Raw genomic sequence first — 24,512 nt, 5'->3', positions numbered from 1 at the left:
CCTGAGAGGTCAAGGATGCACCACCCCCATCCCAGATGCCCTACAGGTCATCCACAAGTGCAACCAAAGCTGTCTCAGTACTAATCTTGGTCTGGAATCTGACTGGAAGGGAAGGCTCTCTGTGGAATGTCAAGTCCAACAGACACAGGAAACATGCCCGTTAGTGAGGAATGCTGGATTTGGTGGTTCGGTCATACCTGCAGTGATATAATTTGCCTGGGCCAGTGGTTTTTAAACTGAAGGTAATTACTCCTAAGGGGGTAATTTGAGCATATTGTGGGGTAGTGGAACAATCTGGAATTGCTTGTTTATCAGTCAAGGATCCAGTTTGGAACTGCCGCTGCCGAAACACTTGAGTAAAACAACAGTCTACTTTGTGTGTGTGTGTGTGGGGGGGAGTAATGACGTTATTTGTGACTGGGAAAAGGGGCAATTGGGTCAAACAGTTTAAGAACCAGTGGCCTACACTATACAGACCACAACCTCCAAAGTCTTTGCTTAACAAGGTGTATATCAATATTTCTTTATATTGTGCTAGCTAGCAACAAGAAAAAAAAATCCAGATCTTTAGTCCCCTACAAAAATAGGGCAAATTTCCAGAAACCCTAAAAATGGAAAAGCTACTGCACAATCTCATAATCCAGCCCTCAGTTTAACAGCCCCTGAATGAATTCATCTGTCTCTTTCTCCCACCTTTACATGGTAATGTCAGGATTTTCTTTCTCATGGGAAAGGATTTATCCCGTTATCTTTACAACAATAACAAATAATATTTTGGCTACAGAGATCATGTGAGAAACACCTGTTATTGTGTGTTGTGTATTGTGCTATTTACTGCCACCTATTGGCGTGTGTCTGCTAGTTACCCGGGGGGGTGGCATGGAGCTATAATATAATGAGAGGAAAATGTTCAGCCTCTCCGTGTGTGTGTGTGTGTGTGTGTGTGTGTGTGTGTGTTTTTAGCTTTAGCTCAGTATAGTACCATGTAATCATTTTTATGGACTATGTAGTTGTAACAAATTACTAAGTAGTGTACCTCTTCTCTGAGAGTTTGTAGCTAGAGATTTTGTTAAGCTTGTGTGGCTAATAAGTCTTGGATCCTACTTTACATGAGAACATGTGTTTTTCTTTATATTTTGTGTGATATTTGCATTTTATGGAATTTTGCATTTTTATCAATAAACACCAGTTAGTATATATTTTCTGACTGGATTTCTTTGGGAAACAAGAAATGGACATTGCATTGTGAACAGCTGCAATGCTGATGTGTATCTTTCCTGGGTAACTTTTCCTGGAGTTTTTGCTGCGTTCTGCACAAACAAGAGAGTTTGTGATTTGCACTCTGCCCGACAGGTAACAGACTTTTGTGGCTGTCAGTGTAAAAGACAACGTCAAATTAAGACTTTCAGGAGCAACGTGGGCCCCAAATGATGGGAACTCTACCTTTTACATTTGCTTAAAGTCTTACTCAATTCCTTTCATGGCTATTTATCTCTGCGGTTCACGCTTTCTTTCAGTTGAGCCCACCGATGTCCCTTCATTTCCTTACTCTTGGAATTCAATCCCTTTTCTAAACACTGAAGATGCACTCATATTCCTTTTGCTTTTGTATTTCTGTCATGAATTAAATACTATTTTAAATATACTTTTTTGGTGCCATGTTGTGTCTTGGAGGTCGCAATTTGGTAACATGCCCTTGAAAACTGATTACTTGCTGCTGGTCTGGAACTGTCCTTGGGCAAGAATTTGAGCATATATATAAAGGACAAAGACATACACACAGACACACACACACACACACACAGAGGGAAAGTCTTACTGCCTCTAGAAGTTGGGCTGCATAAGAATTTTCTCTCTGAATTCTGAGAAACTTCATAAAAACTCAGAGTGGGCTTAGCTTCTTCTTTCTTCTTCTTCCAACTAGGTCTGCACCTGGGAAGAGTCAAGAACAAAAGCTATTTATTTCTGAGTTTCCTTCAGTATTTAATCTCAGGGAGATACAGTAGTTGTGTTTGCTCAGAGATTTAGACAACTGGCCCTCTTGGTATTCCTTACTTGAAGTTTAAGATATACCTTTGACTATGTTGAGCTTCCCTTTTTCTTAAAATTATGGACTTGGCTCTTAATATCACTTTCCCCCAATGTTTCTGGTGTTTCCATTTATTGTTCATTCCCCTGTTCATTCTTTCACTGTTTTTTCCCCTCTTGTTTGGTACCAAGTCAGCATAATTGATCCTCTTGTAACTTCCCACATCCTCTGAAGAAGACAATTGTTGGAAAGTCATATCTAAGCTTTGCTGAAGTGACCATGCCTGAGAGAGTTTCTCCCTATTATTACAACTTTATATCTCTTTGAAAGACTTGCAAATTTAATCCACATATTTTTAATTGTGGGGGGTGGAGGGGTGAATGAGTAGCAGATACCAATAACACACTAAAATCTATTTATTTATGTTTATATCAAGTTTATTCCTTGGATATCTGAGCATATTGTTTTTTTTCCCCTGTGATTCTTGTAATAGTTGGAATAGAGTTTAATAACAAGGATAATGATATTCAAGTATATCCCTGTGGGACTTTGATTAAACACTCAAAATGAGAGGGATATTTTCTTTTTTCTAGAAAATGTTAAAATTTGTCAGGCATCACCCAGCATCACCCAGCACGGTTACTGGTGAGCTTAAGGAAGTATATCAGCATGTTAAGAGGGATGGAGCTAATCTCACTTCTAGGGGGAGAAGATTCCACAAGGTGGGTGCCACAGCAGAGAAGGCCCATCTCCTGGGACCTGCCAAATGTAATTCCCTGGCAGACGGGAACCTCAGCATGCCTTCTCTGCCAGACCCAATGGGACAGGCAGATGTAATCAGGGAGAGGCGGTCCCTCAGGTTACCCAGCCCCATGCCATGAAGGGCTTTAAAGATCAAAATCAGCACCTTGAATTGGACCCGGAAGCAAAGTGGCAACTAATGCAGCTTGCAGAGCAGAGGTATAACAAGTACCATCCTAGCGGCACTTATAACTGCCTGCTCTGCTGCATTTTGCACCAGCTGAAGCTTCCAGATACTCTTCTAGGGCAACCCCATGTAGAGCACATTACAGAAATCCAAACAGGAGGTGACTAGGGCATGAGTGAAAGTGAGTAGTATTAATAAAATTTTATTAATAAATAAAGTATTATTAAAATAAAAAATAAAATATATTAATAAAATATTGCTTTTGTTCCTGTGGTTGTTGTAATAGTTGTAATAGAGTTTAATCATAAGGACAATTCAGGTATATGCCTGTGGGACTTTGAGTAAACACTCAAAATGAGAGTTATATTTTCTGTTTTCTAGAAAATGTTCAAACTTGTCAGGCACCACCCAGCATTTTACATGGCATGGTTACTGGTGAGCTCAAGCAAGTATATCAGCATGGTGATACATTGGAAGTTCAGTGTGAGATCTCATTTGCACCTTATGGATCAAAATTCATAGAGTGTGTGGATGGTGAATGGGCACCCTTACCGTCATGCACAGGTAAGCTGCAACTGCCTGACAGGTGTGTTCACAAGAAGAAATAGGAGCAGATAGGCTTGTACATGTAACAGGGTGGTTTCTTTTCTTGTACTTAGCTGGAGCGGAGGGGGGGAGGAGATGTTCCTTGACGTGCAAACTGGAATCTTCCTCCATAATTAATTCCAATTTATTAGTAGCATAATAATGGAAGAGGTAAGATTCCTTGCCAGTGTTTAATAAATCTCTAAATCCAGTACATCTTAGCAGGCTCAGGACACTAATAAAATTATAAAGGAATTAAATTATTCTGATTAATCCTAATCATCTCATAAATTGATCCCTGGGTTCAGTGCTAGTGTTTGAGTCCTTGGTGCCTGCAACATGAAATAGAAATTGAGAGATGCCATTCTCCTTCCGGTTTTTTCCATTGCTACATCAGTATAAAGGGTAGAACAATGCATTGCTAGAGATGACATGATATGCTGAAAATTTGGGAAGGAGTACTGAAGTCAAATGAGTGTTGGCTTAATTTGCTAGCTGGTTTATCAACTCCTGTTAAAATATCATTATATGTCTTGAGAGTCCAAAGTTGCAAATTAAATAAAAACTTGACAAAATAATTATACCAAATTACTCAAATAATTAGGAATAAAATTATGTAAGTTATGATAATATAGTACAAGCTGAGGGTTGTAGGCTGCAATGCGAAAGTCAATGTATGTTTGCCAATTACACATATCTCATTTAATCAGTTTTTTCTGTAATAGATATGAAAAGCCTGTAGCAAAAATAATAATAAAAAAAACCACTGACCTTTATTATTTTTTTTATAATGGAGTTACCATAGGAATACAAAACTGGGGGATAGATAGTTTGGAAGAAGCTAAAGAATTAATACTTTTATCCAATAATACCTTTTTCCTCTGCTTTCCACAGAGGAAGTAAAAACTTGTGGACTACCTCCAAGTATTACAAAGGGGACTGCTGTCAGTGTTAAGTCATTATCCACATACCTGCACGGTGAAACTGTGGAATACCAATGCCAACCACATTATACCATTATTGGGACCAACCCAGCCAAGTGTCTTCATGGGCAGTGGGAAGTACCATCATGTCTTGGTAAGCTAGAGTGTTATGGGTAAACCTACAGAAATGAATGTTAAGCCTGTCTTGGAATACATCAGTATTTATTATTACCATGATTGCTGAGAAGTGTGATTCAGTGGGGAAAAATAACTGGAGCTGATGCAAGGAGATCCAGGTTATACTGAACTGGTTTATGCCAGCCTGGACCATGGGCACATTATGTTTCCAGTTTGACCCCTATTTAAAATGGGAGTCCTCAAAGACTGTGGGAAGGATATATAGAACATAGTCAGCAATCCCTTTTGAAAAGTATGCAGGGCATATGAATAAAAATTATGAGACATACCAAAAATATTTTCATACTAATTAATGCCTTTTCACTTTCAGTTTGTAGCTACCAGTATTTGTTAACTGGACAGTAGTCATAGGAGGATTTTTTTTATTATGTACTTATAACTAAGCTCAGTGTAGAGGTAGAATAAAGCAACAATTAATGAAAAATATATTCCATTCAGTTATAATGTAAAGAGTCTCTAAAGGTTCATACGATATAATGATACTAGTGAATAAGTAATAAGTTTATTATTGTGACTGCAGGTTGTAACAACATATAATAATGCATGATGTCTATACTTTCCAAATGACATATTTATTTTAAGGCATTTTTACAGGACCCATGAAAAAGAAGTATATTAAGTGCTTATTAAGTGGTCTAATTCCAAGGGTAATCCTGGTGTCGATCTCCTCCAAAGAATTGGAGGCAGCTGATAAAACTCTTAAGCATGATGCGGCTCTTCTAGTACATGGTAGAATGAAGTGATGCTGGTGTGAATGATTCAAGCTCACAGGTATAAGGTCTTTCAAAGAATTGGGTAGGCCCATATGCAGGCCATGATGTCTCACCATCATCAGTTCGTCTGGTTATTGTTCTCAAATTCCCAACCAATATAACAACTGGCAATAAAAAGATGAGGAGCAAAATAAGGAACGTTCAATATAGTACAAACAACAGCATTCTGGACATAAATCAAAGGGCAGAATGAGAGCTCGTGTAATCCAGCCAACAAACTGCTATAATAGTCCAGGGAGTGAACCAAGAGCTTGGCCATCTCAATAGTGAGAAACTGACAAATTATATAGATACTCATTAAATGCAAAGAGAGTTTCCAATTTTTCACTGAATGGCTTTAAAAACAGTCTATCATAGATTTGGACTCCGATGTTCCCTACTGTTGGGGAGGCCTATAACTGGCAACCTGGAAATTTAGAGTAGAAACCGAAGGGAGAGGGATTCAGACTGTCAGGGTGAACATAATCATCCAAGTCCAGTTTAAGTTGAGGAGCACATCAAATCTAAAATCCTACCTAGGAAGTTGGAAAGAGATGTCTACAATGTGTCATCCAGGGTAGGGACGGATGAATAAACCAGAAATTCATCAGCATGTATGTGGTAGATGAACTTGGAATATGAAGTCAGATATCCTAGAGGAAGAATAAGGGATTTATTATATAAATAAAGAAAAGAATAATAGATTTATTATGCAAATACTTATATAATAATATCTGAATTGTTAGTTAATCCACGAAAATGTACTCGTCCAAGGAATGCAGTTTTTGAACCAGCCGTTCTACTTTCAAAGCAGTTTAAGACCAACACGTCTGCAACCTACCGCTGTGGTGCCAATCTACATGAAACAAAATGCGTTGATGGATTATGGGTTCCCGAACCACTATGTAAAGGTATCATTTGCATGCTATGTACAAGTTCATGGTTTCTTCAGTAGGATGACATTAATCATCACCAAAAGGAAAAGTGGGACACACCTCAGGAGTGTCTTCCTACATAATATCTTTTGATAGCAGACAGTTTCTTCTGAAAAGCCCCATTAGCATCCCATGAGCTTTGCATGCTTTCCCTAATCTGATGTTTAAGGGAACAGTATGATATGCATCCATCTCAAAAGCAAAGACAATTTTGCCAGGTGGAAAAAAACAATCCCAACTTCACTGGAACAAAATCAGCATTTAGCTTTATGGTCACTAGGTTCTTCTTTAGCACCTATTTTCTCTCTTTCACTGTAAGAGCTCCAGCCCCGGGATCAACTCAATTGTGATTCACAAATTACAGAAGTGTGATGGCCTCAATTGGACTCCATACTTTTCCCACCTCCTCCCTCCATGGACAACAATCTAGGTTTAGTGACAAAATTTCATGTGTGACATTGTAAAGCTTGTTAGCTTTGAATCTTCATGTCTTGGACAGCTATATAATTGTGTTCAGAACAAGAAGCATACAAATTCAGTGTGAACTGCACAATCAATTCACTTTTGACTCTTGGTACTTTCATGGACACATCCATGCAGTTTTCCTGGCACATTACAAAATCTCAGTGGAAAAGGTTTCTAAACTTCTGCCATTTAAGTGGAACTGTCAAACAAAGAGGACTGTTGAACTAATATATTACTCCCAGTTCATTTGAAAATATCTTCATTAAGGGAAAAAAGTAACTTGTTTCTATTTATTTATTCATATATGAGGAGTACATATATTTGGTTCTTGCCCAAATGTCACAGTTTATAGTACATTTTAAAAATATATACATCAATAAGAAATACAGTACTGTGTAAAAGTTTTAGGCAGGTGTGAAAAAATGCTATAAATTAAGAATGCTTTCAAAAATATATATTGTAATTGTTTATGTTTATCAATTCACAAAATGCAAAGTGAGCAAACAGAAGAGAAATCCAAATCAAATCGATATTTGGTGTGACCACCCTCTGCCTTCAAAACAGCATCAATTCTTCTAGGTACACTTGCACACAGTTTTTGAAGGAACTCGGCAAGTAGGTTGTTCCAAACATCTTGGAGAAATAACCACAGATCTCCTGTGGATGTAGGCTGCCTCAAATCCTTCTGTCTAATCCTTCTGTAATCCAGACAGACTCGATGATGTTGAGATCAGGGCTCTGTGGGGGCCAAACCATCACTTCCAGGACTCCTTGTTCTTCTTGATGCTGAAGATAGTTTTTAATGACATTGGCTGTATGTTTGGGGTCGTTGTCCTGCTGCAGAATAAATTTGGGTCCAATCACACACCTCCCTGATGGTATGGCATGATGGATAAGTACCTGCCTGTATTTCTCAGCATTGAGGACACCATTGATCCTGACCAAATCTCCAACTCTATTTGCAGAAATGCAGCTCCAAACTTGCAAGGAACCTCCACCATGCTTCACTGTTGCCTGCAGACACTCATTCTTGTACCACTCTCCAGCCCATTGGTGAACAAACTGCCTCCTGCTACAGCCAAATCTTTCAAATTTGGACTCATCAGTCCAGAGCACCTGCTACCATTTTTCTGCACCCCAGTTCCTATGTTTTTGTGCATAGTTGAGTCGCTTAGCCTTGTTTCCACGTCGGAGGTATGGCTTTTTGGCTGCAATTCTTCCATGAAGACCACTTCTGGCCAGACCTCTCCGGACAGTAGATGGGTGTACTTGGGTCCCACTGGTTTCTGCCAGTTCTGTGCTGATGGCACTGCTGGACATCTTCCGATGTTGAAGGGAAGTAAACATGATGTGTCTTCCATCTGCTGCATTAAGTTTCCTTGGCCAACCACTGTGTCTACGGTCCTCAACATTGCCCGTTTCTTTGTGCTTTTTCAAAAGAGCTTGAACAGCACATCTTGAAACCCCAGTCTGCTTTGAAATTTTTGCCTGGGAGAGACCTTGCTGATGCAATATAACTATGTTGTGTCTTGTTGCTGTGCTCAGTCTTGCCATGGTGTATGACCTGTGACATGAAACTGTCTTCCACAACCTCACCTTAGTAGCAGAGTTTGGTGTTCCTCACCCAGTTTTAAGCCTCCTACACAGCTGTTTCTGTTTCAGTTCATGACTGTGTTTCAACCTACATATGAAATTGATGATCATTAGTACCTGCTTGGTATAATTGATTAATTATACACCTGACTCTAATCCTACAAGATCCCTGACTTTGTGCAAGTGTACAAAGTGTGAAAGTGTAAGAACTGATGCTGGTTTGAAGCCAAAGGGTAGTCACACCAAATATTGATTTGATTTAGATTTCTCTTCTGTTCACTCACTTTGTATTTTGTAAATTGATAAACATAAACATATGTTTTTGTTTATCAATATGTATTTTTGAAAGCATTCTTAATTTACAGCATTTTTTCACACCTGCCTAAAGCTTTTGCACAGTACTGTAAATTACCATAGCATTTAAAATAAAATTTGAAACATTTTAAATGTTCAGATTACAAGTCATGTCTTAATTCTTTTCCAAAATTCTGAAAAACCGGGAGGGAGCCTATCTGCATTTGGGCCAATTAAAGCTTATGGGTTCATTCCAAAGTAGGTGGGTCCGCAGAGTCCAATGCCTGTGATGTCCAAAATTACTTCCCAAGCGTCACTTGGGGACATCAACAGTCAAGGAAGATGAGAACCATCACAAAGAGTTTATCCAAGCCTCAGTTGCCAGAGAGACAAGAATGTCATAGTCAAATGTATGGAAAGCCACCAAAATTTGAAGGGAGCCACAGAGACTACTTGCCAGCTCTACCACCCAGTCATTTACCAACCGGCTGAAGCAATTTTTTTCTTACATCCCAGACTAAAATAAGCCCTGATAATTGTATCATCCAAATATAGTTAGAATTTCAATCTCACTGTGACCAAGAAATTCTCAGTAGCTGTTGCCAAGAAACAAATTTGGCACTGAAGACCTGGTAAGAAAATATTCAGGATTTGTCCTCATTGGGTGGAATAGAAATGAGATACTACTGAGTAGCTTTATTCAAAGATTTACAAGCTTTAAAGTGTTCCATTCATGAAGAATTCTGTCTTGAAATCTATTGACAATCCTGCAACAGTATAACTGAGTTCTTTGTTTTGGTTGTGGGTTTACAGCTGATTTTGGTCCTTTTTATTGTTTACAATTATCTTGGACAGAGGTTCTCAAAGTGTGAGTCTGGACCCCCCCCCCCGCCCCCAGGAGTAATGAGCAACTCTGAAGGGGTGTTAAAAAAAATGCCTGATCAGACTTATGCAGTCAAGGCTGGACCATGTTAAAACTCACTCTGAGCTTTGTTCCCCACTTTTCCTGCACAAATCCACTGTGGGTAGTTGTACCACAAAATCTGAGGATCCCAGTGAGGAATATGTTAAAATTTAATTATTTTATTTATTTATATTTCAAATTTGTCATCCCCTATCTCACTGTTTTTATCAAAACTAAGTTGCATATTTTTTTCTAGCCTAACCCTAAGCTCAGTGAAATCATTAGTTCCATACATGACTGCTTAACTGATTAAGTGCCATCAAGGCATTTTTGACTCCTAGTGACTACATAGATAGATTTTTTCCATGACAATCTATCCCCACCCTGTATGGTATTATCAGCACTCTGAAAGGTGCACTCATCACCATTGTAACTGAGTCCATCCACCTTGCTGCTGGTTGTTCTTTCCTTCTCTTTCCTCCCACCTTTCCCTGCAGTTACCTCCTTCTCCAGAGAGCTGGGTCTTTGTATTGAAGGGCATTATTTTAGTACACAGTTTTATATTCTATATATATTTTATAGAGATATAGATATGTTTCACATAATGTATAACTATACCTGTAAGAGTGCACTCTATTCTAAAGGGTTAACTTACTTTATAAAGAGCACACCATTCTCCTACCCCATCTCCCTTAAAAGCAATTAACCAGAGGCCTGTAGCCATAAATTAATTCCATACCAGGCTGGTGTTAGGCCGATGTCCGGAGAGAAAGGTTTGGGATTCCAAAGGATAGATAAGAAGGAAAAAAAGTTAAACTTAGATTCAACTTTCAGGGATCACCTCAACCCCTCCTTAGACCATCCCCAAAACCCCATGTATGGATATAGGGGAATGTATCACCTGCATACATTAATGGATGTCTATAAAGCTCTGATGCTTGCTTTGTGAGGTGTGATTCCTTCAACATTCCTTTCTAACGGGTGTTGATTGGAGTCACCCAGCTGTGTCTTGATCAATATACATCTGTTATCTTAAAGAAGCCTCGTCTCAAGTCTCTTTATCTGGCTTTATTGGAACTTGGGAAATAAAAGGTGCCATACAGTATAATGTGTCCAAAGTAGGATAATTTGATCTTGGTTATTTGTGCCTTGAGTGAGAGATCTCAGCTGACTTGCTCAATGATCCATCGGTTTGTTTTCCTGGCTGTGCGTGGTATTCTCAGGAGTCTTCTCCAACACCAAAGCTCAAAGTTTCGATACTCTTCCTATCTTGCTTCTTTAAAGTCCAACTTCCACTTCTATAGAGTGTCACAGGAAATGCCATGGCTTGCACAATTCTTTCTTTTAAATTTTTTTATTAAAGTTTTTCCAAAGTAAAAACAATACCAATTTAAACAAAAAGGAAGGTGTATAAAAGCAAAAGGAAAGTGATAAGTAAATAGGAAAGAAATAAAAAGAAAAAAGACCAAAAAGAAAAAAAAGAAAGAAAGAAAAAGATATAAAGGAGTGGCTTCCAATATTTTCTTTCGGCAATTATAAATGCACTTATTTTTTATCTTCTCTCTCTAAGGTTAAATCATGGCTCCCTTCTTCCTTTCTAATCATGAAACCCATAAATCACAAGTTCATTTTTTCTGTTGTCAACAAAAAGTCTGCAAAGAGTTTCCAGTCACTGGCAAACGTAGTTATTGTCTTTTCCCTAATCAAACAAGTCAGTTTTGCCATCTTTACCAATCATTCTTCCATTGTGGGTCTTTCAGAGTCTTTCCATCTTTGTGCATATACTAGTCTTGCTGCAGTTACCATGTACAAAAACAATTGTCTGTAAGTCTTTTCTAGTTCTCTATCCAATAGTCCCAGCAAGAAAAGTTCTGGTTTCAGTTCAATATTAGTCTTTAAAATTCTTTGTATCATGGTGTGTATTTGAACTCAAAATTCTGTAGCTTTTTTACAAATCCACCAAGCATGATAAAATGACCCTTCAGGTTTTCCACATTTCCAAGATAGATTTGAAGTACCTTTATACATTCTAGAAATTTTTTCTGGGGCCATATACTAATGGTACATCATTCTGTAAAAATTAAAGAGAATTTTTACAGAATGAGAATTTCAGTCCTTCCAGCCACCTATTTTCCCACTGATCCATCTGTTCTTAGCCCATTTTATCATACATTCTTTAACTTGTTTTTCTTCCATTTAAAATTTCAGTAAAACCTTATACATTTTAGCAGTTCCATGTTCGTCATTTGCACATAACTCAGTTTCAAATTCTGTCTTATGTTGTTCAGTTCCAAATGTTCTTTTGTGTAATTTAAATCTTTCTCTTAGCCGCACATTTAAAAACCATTGGAAACTAAATCCTTCTGCAAGCAATTCATCTTTTGACTTCATCTTATATTGTCTGTGTTCTGGTCCTAACAAATCTCAAAATGTCATTTTTCTTTGCCTGCTCTTTCTTTTCTATGAAATGCTTCTTGTGCTGAGATCCACAAAGGCATTTTTTTGGGCACACCCTGGGTTTGTATCTATTCTATACTCTCAGTATGGCACTTCTGATATCATGATTTTTAAACTCTACATCAACCTATGGCTTGCATGATTTTGACCGTTGCAGATATAGTCACATCACAGCATTTGAGTATTTTTTCCAAGGCCTTCATGGCTACTCTACCAAGTGCTAGTCTGCAATGTATTTCTTGACTGCTTGTTCCTTTACTGTTGAAGTTGCTTGTTCCTTGAAGACTGCTTGTTCCTTTACTGTTGTTATCCACATAAATATATCATTTCAGGAGGTCACAGTACCACAAAGGTACAGAACTATTTAGATCATCACAACTACAATTATCTAAGAAGAGTCTGGACCACATCAGGGATCAAACTTGGGAGAAAAACTTTTTAAAAATAGAATTAACAATGTTCAGCCCTAGCTCTAACCCTTACCTACCTAATCAAGCTCTAATTGTAAGATGTTTTTGTTAAAGAAACCTGCCCTCCACCACCTCAGCTTCCCAATGCCATCAATATCGCCGAGATGAGAATCTACAGGAGCGGAGAAGAAATCAGCTTCAGGTGTGAAGAACATTTCCGTCTTCATGGGCCACAAAAAATAAAGTGTGAAGATGGAAACTGGCAAACACCTCCACGCTGTCTTGGTTTGTATGCTTAGTTTTGCCTTCACTTTAGAGAAACTGGACATTGCAGAAAAAGTGTAAACAGCTGTTTGAAAGAAGTTAGAGGAAGCATTCAAAGCGTGGCTTGTGGAATTCTTCCCTGGCCATTTATCAGCAATGGCCTCTGGCTGTATGTGTGCACTCTCCTCCAAGGGACTAATCAGGTTGCCTGTTGCCTCTGTGTGTGTTGCTGTGAGAGTCGGATCAGGGTTGGTGTATAGGTACTGCCACGCTTTATGTGTGTTTTGACTCTGCCCTGTTTCTATTTCATATGCCCCGCTCTGGATCACATGACCAAGAGGGAGGGGCTTAGGATGGAACAGCTGGCAGCATCTTGAGCCTCTCCCAACTGCCTCTCCCGTAGGGTTTTTTTGGCATAGGGAATTTTTTTTCTAAAAGGTCTGTCATTGAAAGATAGAGATTTGCTATACAGATACAATAGAATTTTCTTTATGATATTTGATTTCTTTAATTAACAAACCTTCTTGTGTTCCCCATTTCTAGGTTTACGATGTAACCCTCCTCCTCAAATTGACAATGGCATAGTAAAAATTGGTAACCACACAGTGTTTTTTCCTGGTAAAAGTATCTTTGCTGTTCAGGTTTTGAAATTAGTTAAATTCTGTAAAATGTGGGAAAGGAAATGGTCTAAACCACCTGTTTGCAAAGATAAGAAATAGTATTTCCTTCCATTTAGATGTCAAGGATAGATTGTAGTTCTAAGAAAAAGTTGTCCATCCATTTTTTTTCAGTCTTACACTGTTGTTTGAAATTATGCAAGGAAGATGCATAAACAAGGAACTCAGTGGCTTTGTATAAATACTGAGAAGCCACACATCTCAAAAATGTCAGATATATGGCCTCAAACAATAATCTCAAATGAAACATCCTGCAAACTTTCAGAACTGTTGTTGTCAGAGCAGGGTTCTGACTTCAAAGGCACTCTTACACTTATTCACAATTTAAAAAGGTTTCAGAAGAAGTCATTTGCACATCATACAACCACACCACCTCTCTGTCGTTCAGCAAAGAAGCCCAATTTTTCAAGGTGAATCTGAAAAAGAAATGTCACTGACTGAGTGGATCAGCTTCAAAGATTATCTTTCCTAAAGGCCTCACTTTAGCACTCCAGAGAATAGATGGAGAGTGTCAATAGGCATCAAAGGGCGGCCCTCTAACCACTACACTATTCAGCCTATCTATCTATCTATCTATCTATCTATCTATCTATCTATCTATCTATCTATCTATCTATCTAGTAATATTTTACATAAGATAAAAGACAAATCTAAATAAAGAGATTGAATATAAAAAAAAAGAAAAAAAAAGGTGCAAGAAAAGAAAGAAAAAGAAAAGAAAAACTAAAGTTGGGAAATAGGACTTCCAACCTTCTATTCAACAGTTTAGATTATCAAAAGCTTTCTTGACATCAAGGAATATTAGCACAGCTTGTTTTTCACTGTGCTGTTCTAAATATTTTATAATGTTTATAATGTTCCTTATGTTGTCTCTCCATTGTCTTTTAGGTAAAAAACCACATAGATCTTTATGTATGAAATCTTGCAAGACACCTTTCAGTCTTTCTGTGAAGATCATAGTAAATATTTCATAATCATTATTCAGCAAAGAAATTAGTCTATAATTTTTTGAAAAAGTAGGAGCCTGACCTTCTATATATATTAAAGCAATATTTGCTCCTTTCTAACTTTCTGATATCAATCCTTTTTCTAAAATAGTGTTCATCATCCCTCGTACGGGTTCTTCAAAACATTTATAGTAGGATGCCAGTAAGCCATCTGGTCCTGGTGCTTCCCCCATTTTAGTTTTTTTTTTTTGGTTGCTTCAGAGACTTCTCATATTGTTATAGGACCATTCATCATTTTTTCTTTTCTTAAATAACTTTATTAGATGTTAGAATAAACGCAGTAAAAACGAAAAAAAAAAAACCTAACATTAAAGGAAAAGAATAAGAAAAAGATTTAAAAAGACAGAGAGAACAAAGTCAAAAATGCAGAAACCAAAAAAGAAAAAATGGAAGAAAGAATGACTTCCAACCTTCCTCACAACAGATATAAGTAACAATTTATACTAAACTAGAAATAAGACAATAGAAAAAATGGAAGTTATGTTCTAATATTGTTTCTACTCATCACATACAAACAACATAATTCATTTTTTTCTGTTTCACACAAAAAGTCCAAAAAAGGTTTCCAATTAGCATTAAAATTACTTGATGTCTTTTCTCTAATCAAAGCTGCCAGCTTTGCCATTCCATCCAATTCCATCAACTTCACCATCCATTCTTCCATTGTAGGTAATGTCAAGTCTTTCCACCCTTGTGCATATAAAAGCCTTGCTGCTGTTATCATACATAAAACAAAGTTCCATGGTTTTTTTCCAGCTGTTTGTCCATCAAACCCAAAAGAAAAGTCTCTGGTTTTGATTGTATATTAATCTTTAAAATCTTCTAAACTAAGATATGTATATGATTCCAAAATGTTTTAGCTTTTTTACAAGTCCACCAGAGATTATAAAAAGTCTCCTTGTTCATCATCTTCTTTTGTTTCTCTGTTATTTTTGGAAGCTTAGATTTCTTTAAGAATTCATCCACCTTCTCATCTGAGATCTGTTCACTTTTATATAATTTTGTGTAACATTTTTGAAAAATTATTTGCATTGTTACATGATCTGTTACCATGGCATTCCATTTTTTGCAGTTTTAATATCATTTTTCTCCTTTTTCCCCTCAACTTATATACCAACCATTTCCCTGGTTTATTTGGTGACTCAACATTCTTTTGTTTAGCAAAATTCATTTTTATTTCCATTTCCTTAACCATCAGTATAGAAAGTTGACTTTATAAAAGCATAATTTGTTGTAAAATGCCTTTTCTTCCTGGTGTACATTTTTATTCACCTTCCTTGCTGTGTATCTCTGCTAAAATCTTTTGCATCTTTTCCTCTCTTTGTTTTTTTCAATTTGGAGTTCTATAATATAAATTGACCTCCCATAAATGCCTTACTTCCATCCCAGACTATTATTTCTGTATCTTTATTCAGACTGATTTTGAAAAATCCCTTCAATTCTTTCTTACAGTCCTCAAGTATTGATTCTTTCTGTAATATAGTTTCATTTAATCTCCATCGATATGTTTTTTTTTCTTGCATGTTGGTACTATATCTCTTTTATTAGTATATGTAGATAAATTCTTTGAAATCAATAACATATCTGTTCTTGAAAAAGAACTATGTTTTTTTCAGAAAAATATGTTACATTCTCTAGAATTTCCATGTCTCCATATATCAATAAGTTCCAAATCCTATATCATTAAAAAAAAAAACATTCTCGGAAGTTTGCCTGGCGTTAGGTTCTTTCACAGAAGTTTTGTCTTTTTGTAGGCCAACCACTCCATTCCAGTCACCTAAAAGACTCCAATGTTCATATGTCATCTCCATTAATTTTTAAATGTCCTTTTAAAAAACAGCTCTTTTGTCATTTGTTGCACATAGTTCTACTAGCAAAATTTTCATTTAATTACAGCTATATATCTGCCTTGTTCATAATTTAATATCAACTTTGGTTGCAACTATGGATTTAGATACAGAACACATCTATTCTTCTTAGTTGTTCCTGTGTATACAGATTCTTGTCCCAAACTTTTATGGATCAAATACTTTTTGTCCTTCTTTCTTACCATGTTTCTTGTAGGCAAATCACATCTTGTTTTAATTTTTTGCAAATAATGAAAGATCTTTTTTATTTTTTGAGGAGCATTAGCTCCATTTATATTCCATGTCAGGCATCATAAATCCATGTCTGTATTCCAAATTTGGAAAAATTGAGTCCTGTGGCACCTAAGAATGTAGTCTCAGTCTCATCTTCCTGTTGTGCTTATCCCTCTTGATCTTTGTGTTGCATCTCTTGTCCTCATTGTAGTTTTTCCAGATCCTCTTTAAACTTTTCATTAAAATCTCTTCCCCTTTGGACAAAGTTCAGCCTGTACCTCTGTTGGCTGAATGTCAGGATTCTTCCTTCCAATTTGTCCCAGTGAAATGGCATTCTGTTTTGCTTATGTTTATCTGTCAGATAGTTATATTTCTTTCTTTCTTATAATATTCTAATTGGTATCTCTTTCAACTCTATTACATCTGTGTTGTTAACCTGTAATTTGTGATTGCAATGTCATTGAAGGACCTGGTCCCGTGTCTTCTTTCATACAAAGTACACCAATATATCCCTTGGGATTTTTCTCATATTAATGTGAATGTGAATGTATTAATTCTGTACATTTTGTCCAACTTTGCTTCCATATCTTCTTCATCCCAGTCCAATAATTTTGATTAGGACTCCACAGCTTTCTGTCTATTACCTTCATCAGACTTTTCTGGCACTGCTCTTGATCTTAAACAAAATTCTTTTTCTCTTAATTCTACATGAGCCACATTATCTGGCCCTATTAGGATACTGAAAGTGTATCTTAAAGATAAAGTTATTTTCAGGAACATAGTATTTTTAACCTTAAAACTATAATCTATAAGCCTAGAGCACAATGAACCAAAAACTATTGCAAAATAGTTCCTAAAAGCAAGAAGATCGTATTTAACAATATAAACCATAATCCATAAAACTGCAACACAAGGAAATTAAAAGAAAACACCCCAGAAAGGCATTCCTGTACCAGCTTTTCTCTGATTTCCATTGCAGTAAGACAAAGCTTAGGTACTGAGTGAGTGATGTAGGGTTTCAGATCTTCTAAAAGGAACTTCACCAGGTGCTAGCCCAATCTTTCAGGTTGCATACTAGGGGTGAAATAACCTTGATCCAAATGGCCCTGTAAACTCTACAGTGTAGTAGGACATGGCTAATTGTTTTTATCTCATTAGCAACACATGGGCAGAGATACAAATGGAATTTTAGCTACCTGCCTTACAGCAATGCAGAAGGGAGGATGTTATGTCTAGCTTTAAAGAAAGTCTTTCTCAGCTTGCGGAAGGCCAGAGTATGTAAATATTATTTCAAAATGCTTGATGTTAACTTGATTGGCACATCAGTAGTGAAGTCCATTCTTGACTGGATTAGTACATGAGAAGAGAATTCATAAGGCTAACCTTGATGAACCTAATAACCACGTGTTTCCCTGAAAGTATCCTTATCACACCTAGGTGTTCAGCAACATACACATACTCATTTTTATTTACAATTGTGGTGACAGGCTGAGCATATAAGATGAAAGCCTGGAAGTCTCAAAGCCTGCATACTCAAGCCCTGATTCCTGCCTTGGTTTTGCTGCATGATAATACCAGGGGCATGCTTTTACATGGCAGCCTATGCTCCTTACCGGGAAGTAAACAGAAAAAAGTAAAGGATAAAAGATAAAAGATAAAAATGAAATATGTTCTATAGCACCACCTCCTGTATCTGTGTATTGAAGAATGTGACTACAGAATTCAGCTCCCCCTGCAGGAGATAGATCAATCTCACAAGGCAACAATAGAATCAAACTTTATCTTTAAAAAAAGGAAACAAAAATGTGTAAAAAAAATCCCTTTTCATCTTCAAATAATCCCAATGGCAAAGACATTAAAAATATAGAGCTCCTAAAATTACAGACATCAGTTGAAAAGACTCTACTATAGAATGACAATAATGGACATCAGAAAGCTCTGGAGTAATATCACTCCGTCCTTAATTAAGAGGAACTAGGCTATAAATAGGTTTCCTAGTTAAATAGAAACATACATTTTTTACTGCTTTTACTGAGCAGGTATGGAAAACATGAATATGAGTGATAATAAATCCATAGAGCATCAATGCTCTAAGACATAATTCCTAGCTGGACTGTTAGCTTTTTTGTCAGAATGACCTGTACTTAACGCTAAAGTCAGACCTGAACACCCCAATTTTACAAAAAAACGCCCTGCTTAGAACTGCCTATATCTTCAGATGCTACCTTAATAATTTGTAGTTCCTTGGTTAGGACTTGAATTACTAGGTTTTCACCAGTCTTTGACTGTGAATCTAATTGTAGATTACTCATATAATAATAATAATAATAATAATATTAATAATAATAATAATGATGATGATGATGATGATGATGATGATGATGATGATGGTTTCATACTTATCTTAAGGGGAGACAGAGACTCAAGCTAGGTCTGTCTTAAAGAATCACTAATACAATGAGAAACAAGTTTACTAGCTCCATCTCCAGAGTTGAAACTCATGCACTAATGGGGAGCCACAGGAACTAAAATTATATTTGCTTCCCAAAATGTATGTATTCCTTATTGTTTAGGAAGTTGCCTGAGAAATTCTGGGTTGTAAGCTGTACAAGAGTTTGCTGCTAGGCAATATTACTTTATGCAACTGTTTTCATGCTGGAATCCAGAGTCATTAGATTTAAAATGGCAATGGTTCATTTCAAAGCATGTTGTTTCTTGGCTCATATTTTAGTGGTATCCAATATTAATAGCTTCAGCTGAAATTCTATTAAAAGTGGCTAAAAGCAAATTCACTTTCTTGTGGGGGATTGCTTCAGTTTCTTATCTGGTTGCCTGAACTGCAACAGAAAACTCAAAATGTATGTCTTAAGGATACCAAGAAGTTCATGTGCCTTTGATCAATATTTTCTCCTTCCACTTTTATGTCAGCCCAAGAATATAATTTCCATACGTAACAGCAACATAAAGACTTATAAGAGACACAGCTGACTTAGTAGCTAAAAGTGAAGGCTATTCTAAAACAGTTATAATATGCTTGAAGTATTAAAATGAAATGGGTGAAGTATGTAGGTAGTCCTTGCTTACCAAGTGCTTGTTCAGTGACCATTCAAAGTTACGATGGTGCTGTAAAAGGAGATTTACAACCAGTCCTTGAACTTTAAGCCATTGCAGTGTCCCTACAGTCATATAATTGTGATTCAAGCATTTGGCAACCAGCGTGAATTTATGATGGTTGCAGTTTCACAACTGGCTTCAACAAGCAAGATCACTGGGGAAGCCAGCAGGAAGTCACAAGTTGTGGTCATGTGACATTGCGCTTAATGACCGTGGATGATTCACTTTATGACCAGAGCCGGAACTGACCTCAGTTGGGCACAGTCACATGATGTCTCACTTTATGATTGTGTCGCTTAGCAATGGAGTTGCTGGTCCCAACTGCGGTCAATTAGTGAGGACTACCGGTACTGGTCTATTGCTTCTATGGACATGTTGTCCTTCCCCAAATGTTAAATTCTTAGATGAAAGATTCCTTTTTAAAATATCTAATACTGATCATTAGATATTAAGTATCTTTAATTTTTAATACTGATTTGATTGTTAAAAGAATTGCTATACATCTTCAGATTTGGGATACGACAATACAAAGCCTGAGTTTGCGTGACTAATGAACCCCAAATGGTGCAACTAGATTTTAATGTAAAAGGTTTTGTTTTTTTTTAATAAGAACTTTATTATATTATATTACAAAATACAATTAAAAACAGAACGGAGAATACAGTAAAGATAGAAAATAGAACTAAAAGAAAAAAGACAAAACTAAAATAGAGAAGATAGATAGAAAGATAAAATGGAAAGTGACTTCTGACTATTTCCGATACAGATATAAATATATATCAAGAAAAAGTTAATGTCTTATTACTAATTAATCCAGATTCACATTATTTCTATCAACACAAACCACCTAATTATTAAAACCAATCAAAACTTTCATTTTTTCCCACATAAGCACATAATCTAAGAAGAGTTGCCAAGAGGAGACAAATTTAGAAACTATATTATCGCTTATTAATGCTGTTAATTTCACCATTTGAGCCAAGTCCATTAGTTTAATAGTCCATTCTTCTGCTGTAGGTACTTGTGGGTCCTTCTGTCTTTCTTGATTTGTTCATCTTCCAGATTCATCTATAACAACATCTGATACATTTTAACAAAAGCATATTCATCATTTATACAAAGTTACATCTCAAAGTAAATTATTTCATTAGCAAATCTATAATTCTTTTTATCCAACTTAAAACGTTCAAACAGTTGCATATAAGTAAACTGTTATAAAGCCTTCTAACTCTAACTATTCTTTTATTTTAAAATTTAGTTCACCCTATCCCTTCTAATTTTTCCTGATGAAAGAATTTTATTCTTTTTCCAAACATCTGTCAAAACAGCATAATCCTTTCCCTTCCTTAAAATCCTTACTGGTATTTCTTTAGGCACAGTTAAATCCACATTTTTGTGTTAAGTTTAGAATCAAAGTGTACTTGGAAGACCAACACATCTCTTGGTTTACCATATACAATTGCATACTTAGAATTTATACACAGAATTTTCATCCATCTATTTCATCCATCATATTAATTAAGTTTACTTCTTTAATCTCAGGAATTTCCCTGGACCTTAAACAAAATTCTTTATCTCTCAGTTCCAGTAATGCAGCTTTATCCAACTCTTTGTCCCTTTCACTTTCCAATGAATCAGCTCTGTCATTAACTTTTTTGTTTCCTTCTTCCAGTTCCTTTTCAATTTTGTCCAATTTTTGGTCAAGATCAGCAAATCTGAAGTCAAATATTTGGTTAACATTTTGGATAACGGTTTGTGTGATTTTAAGAGTATATTCTTCAAACATGCCTTTCATCCAGTCAAGTTCACCAGATCCACAACTTATATGCTTTCTGGTGACCATTATTTCTATTTCTTCTTCTTTCCCCCTTACTTAAAAATTAAAAAAAGGAGAAAAGGAAAACTCTTTCTTCCTTTCAATAATTTCTGATTTAATACTTTCGCTCTCTCTTGTGGCCAAAAGTAATATTTCTCAAATGCAAATGTAACTGGATAGCCACAACAAACAGTGAAGGGGGGGGGGGGGTTGCAAATAAGCAACCAATCACAGCTTAGAAAAGTTGGCAGACCAAAACTTTCTCACAGCTAGCAACAAAGCAAGGGAGAGTCAAATCTGCAGCCAATTATAACTTGAGAAAATCGCCAAACCAAAACTTTCCCGCAGTATCTAAAAATAGATCGGTCTCAATTCCATGAAAAAAAACTTATATAAAAATCTTCCTTTTTAAAAGTAAAAATAAAATATAAAGATAGTCTTCTAAAAGTATAGAAAACTTCCTACAAAACATTAAAACTTCCAGATTGCATGCTCTTATTTCAATCCTTCAAATCCAATACAACACACTTTAAAAGTCCCCAAAAATAATTTAAATCCAACCAAGAGAGGAGATATTTCTGTAGTGGGGATAGCCTCTTTAAATTCTTTCTGTATCTTGAATTCTTTCTGTATCTTAAATTCTTAACATACAGAAAAAATGATTTTAGAGGTGGGGTGGCTGGAAGTAATGTCTCTTTGAAGAGGCTTTAAATGTGGCACCAACAAACTGATTCGCCTGCTTCCTGGCCAATTGCTCACTGTTTGTTCGCGATCCACGTTTGATTGATAAACTATAGCTGTCCGGAAGACGTGAGGCACAATTCAATGGCTTCTCCTTGCCTGGAGAATGCTTCGTGTCTCAGAAAAAATTCCTGAGACACCAAATTTACCGGGTTTAACACTCCAGCTTCAACAGAGCTTCAGCCGGAAGAACCTTTTGCTATATTCCTCCACTGGAAGTCTTTAATGTAGAAGATTTTGTGAACGTAGCCTCTGTGGATAATTTATGTTTCACTGTGCTGTTAGAACCCATAACATTGCTTAATTGTGTAAACCATGGTTTAGTTAACCACGGGTAAGCATTTCATGTCTATACAGAAAACAAATCCCTCTCAACTCCATATAGAAATGCAGTCTAAATGATGAAGCAATGATGATATCAAAGGAACAGAATCTAATTTGAAAGAATAGGCCACTTGTTTGGTGGGGATAATTAGATAAAACTGAAGATTTATAGGAGAAATTTCCAAGAATTTTGGAGGTGACTTGGCTTAACATACTTAACCAGTTAAAAAGCTATATATATATATATATATATATATATATAGAGAGAGAGAGAGAGAGAGAGAGAGAGAGAGAGAGAGAGAGAGAGAGAATTTGGTACAAGATGGGTGGCAAGGAAGGAAGGAAGGAAGGAAGGAAGGAAGGAAGGAAGGAAGGAAGGAAGGAAGGAAGGAAGGAAGGAAGGAAGGAAGTAAGTCACTGAATTTGAGAGATGTGTGTAAAAAAGTGAGGAATGATATTAAATTGTGACAAAGACAATGCTTTTCAGCCCCCAAGACAGCTCTTCATTTCCTAAACTTATAAATATTTATATTCTTATTTAACAGCAGGATATCAACACAATGAGAATGCAAACAGAATTTGGATGCATAAAACAGATATCATTGGGTTTCTTTCTAATATGATCAAAACACACAAAAAATTACTGAGTTGCAGCTTTGTCCAGATAAATAATGAACTCTGAACAGGTTTACTGCAATTAAGTATGCAATTGTCATTTGTAGGCGATGGAGTTGCTCTAAACTGGAAATGTCTGTGCAACTCTTGTCTTGAGTTGTCATTTTGAATGACACGTGATTGATATGTCCAAAAGGAAAATCAACCAGCCGTCTTTCATAACAGAGAGTTCTGTTATGAGAATGAGGTGTTGAACAACACTGGAAAGGAAGTTTGTGTGGGATAGGAATATCCTCAATACATGCATGGTTCACGTTCATTTACTTCCAGGGGTATTCTACTCCAACTCAGTCTCAGATCTAGATTGCTCAAGATTGCATTTTACTATTGCGAAACATTGCACGGTGTGTACTTCCTTTATTTTTCAGCAGAACAGAATGAAAGGGAAGCAAGAGTATTTTGAATATATGCAATTTTCTAGGAAATCAGTACCACAGTTTCTAAAAATAGGCTTTCATTTTTCTATGAAATCAGTACCAGGGTTTTAAAAACAGTCTTTCGATCGCAGGAAAGATCGAAACATTAAATTAATCCAATTATCCTGTTGAGATGCTTGACAGGTGAGAAAAAATGAGGATAAATCTTATAAAAGGATGTTCAATAAAAAACAAAAATAGAAGAGGATTGGAAATGTTTAAAGGGCTTGCCTGCTAATAAGAGATCATGTTCAGATGGGTGACAAAATCAAGAAAGCACACTTAGAACCTTCAGGAAAAAGAATGGAATGTTTTGAAATCCCCACCCCCCAAATGATGTAATCTCCAGTGTGGAACATTTTTCACATCCATTCTTGCTCTCCCTCAGCAAGAGGCCTACTCATTTTTACTGGATGTCCACACAGAAGACAGCAGCTTTAAAACTTACTAGAGTAAATACATTTATGCAGAGATGAAGGTAGATGGAAATTCATACATATGTAACAGCTGAATATTATGAGCTAGTTCTAATTCTGGCCTATAGGCCCATCCTGAGATTTTTATAGTTTTCTGGATTAATTAGAAACAGTGACATATTGTGACCCATTCCATCTTCGGTGAACTAACTATGGCAAGGACAGGAAACGTTTTTGGCTAAGGCCACATGCCCTAAGGATGAATCTGTTGGGGAGCTCACAGTGAGTAGGGCTGAGGCAAGCAGAGGATAGGGTCAGAGTAAAAAACATATGGGGACACCCATTCCCCCTTACCCCATTTTTTTCTATGCCCCCCTTTTTTCTCCCAAGTTGAAGTGTGCTCTGATCTCTTGCAAAGGATTTTTGGAATTGGATCAAAGTCTGTGTGTTCCCCTAAGGGTTCTGGTTGCTCACTGTTAGGCTGTGCAAAGCATTTCATTTTCAATAG

The 24,512-nt window shown here is 36.5% G+C and overlaps 1 protein-coding gene across 4 annotated transcripts in view; it reads left to right on the top strand.

Moving 5' to 3' along the window:
- The window catches only part of LOC112543089 (complement factor H-like), a 62,040-nt gene that overhangs the window by 35,681 nt on the left and 1,847 nt on the right, over positions 1–24,512 (top strand). The window contains exons 11-15 of one of the 4 annotated variants that reach the window (XM_088154383.1): positions 3,339–3,521; positions 4,437–4,619; positions 6,162–6,326; positions 12,588–12,758; positions 13,281–13,355. In XM_088154383.1, coding sequence (XP_088010509.1) covers positions 3,339–3,521; positions 4,437–4,619; positions 6,162–6,326; positions 12,588–12,758; positions 13,281–13,355 — 777 coding nt within the window. Of the gene's footprint in view, positions 1–3,338; positions 3,522–4,436; positions 4,620–6,161; positions 6,327–7,780; positions 7,962–12,587; positions 12,759–13,280; positions 13,356–24,512 lie in introns of those variants that run through there. The other 3 variants (XM_088154384.1, XM_088154385.1, XM_088154386.1) reach the window with 3 other exon arrangements.

Source organism: Python bivittatus, unplaced genomic scaffold, assembly GCF_059951505.1.
Source record: "Python bivittatus isolate LINGU-HERP-01145 unplaced genomic scaffold, Pbiv_v1 ctg000700_np1212, whole genome shotgun sequence".
In the NCBI taxonomy this organism is placed as follows: Eukaryota; Metazoa; Chordata; class Lepidosauria; order Squamata; family Pythonidae; genus Python; species Python bivittatus.
This window is presented reverse-complemented; position numbering and strand designations above follow the sequence as displayed.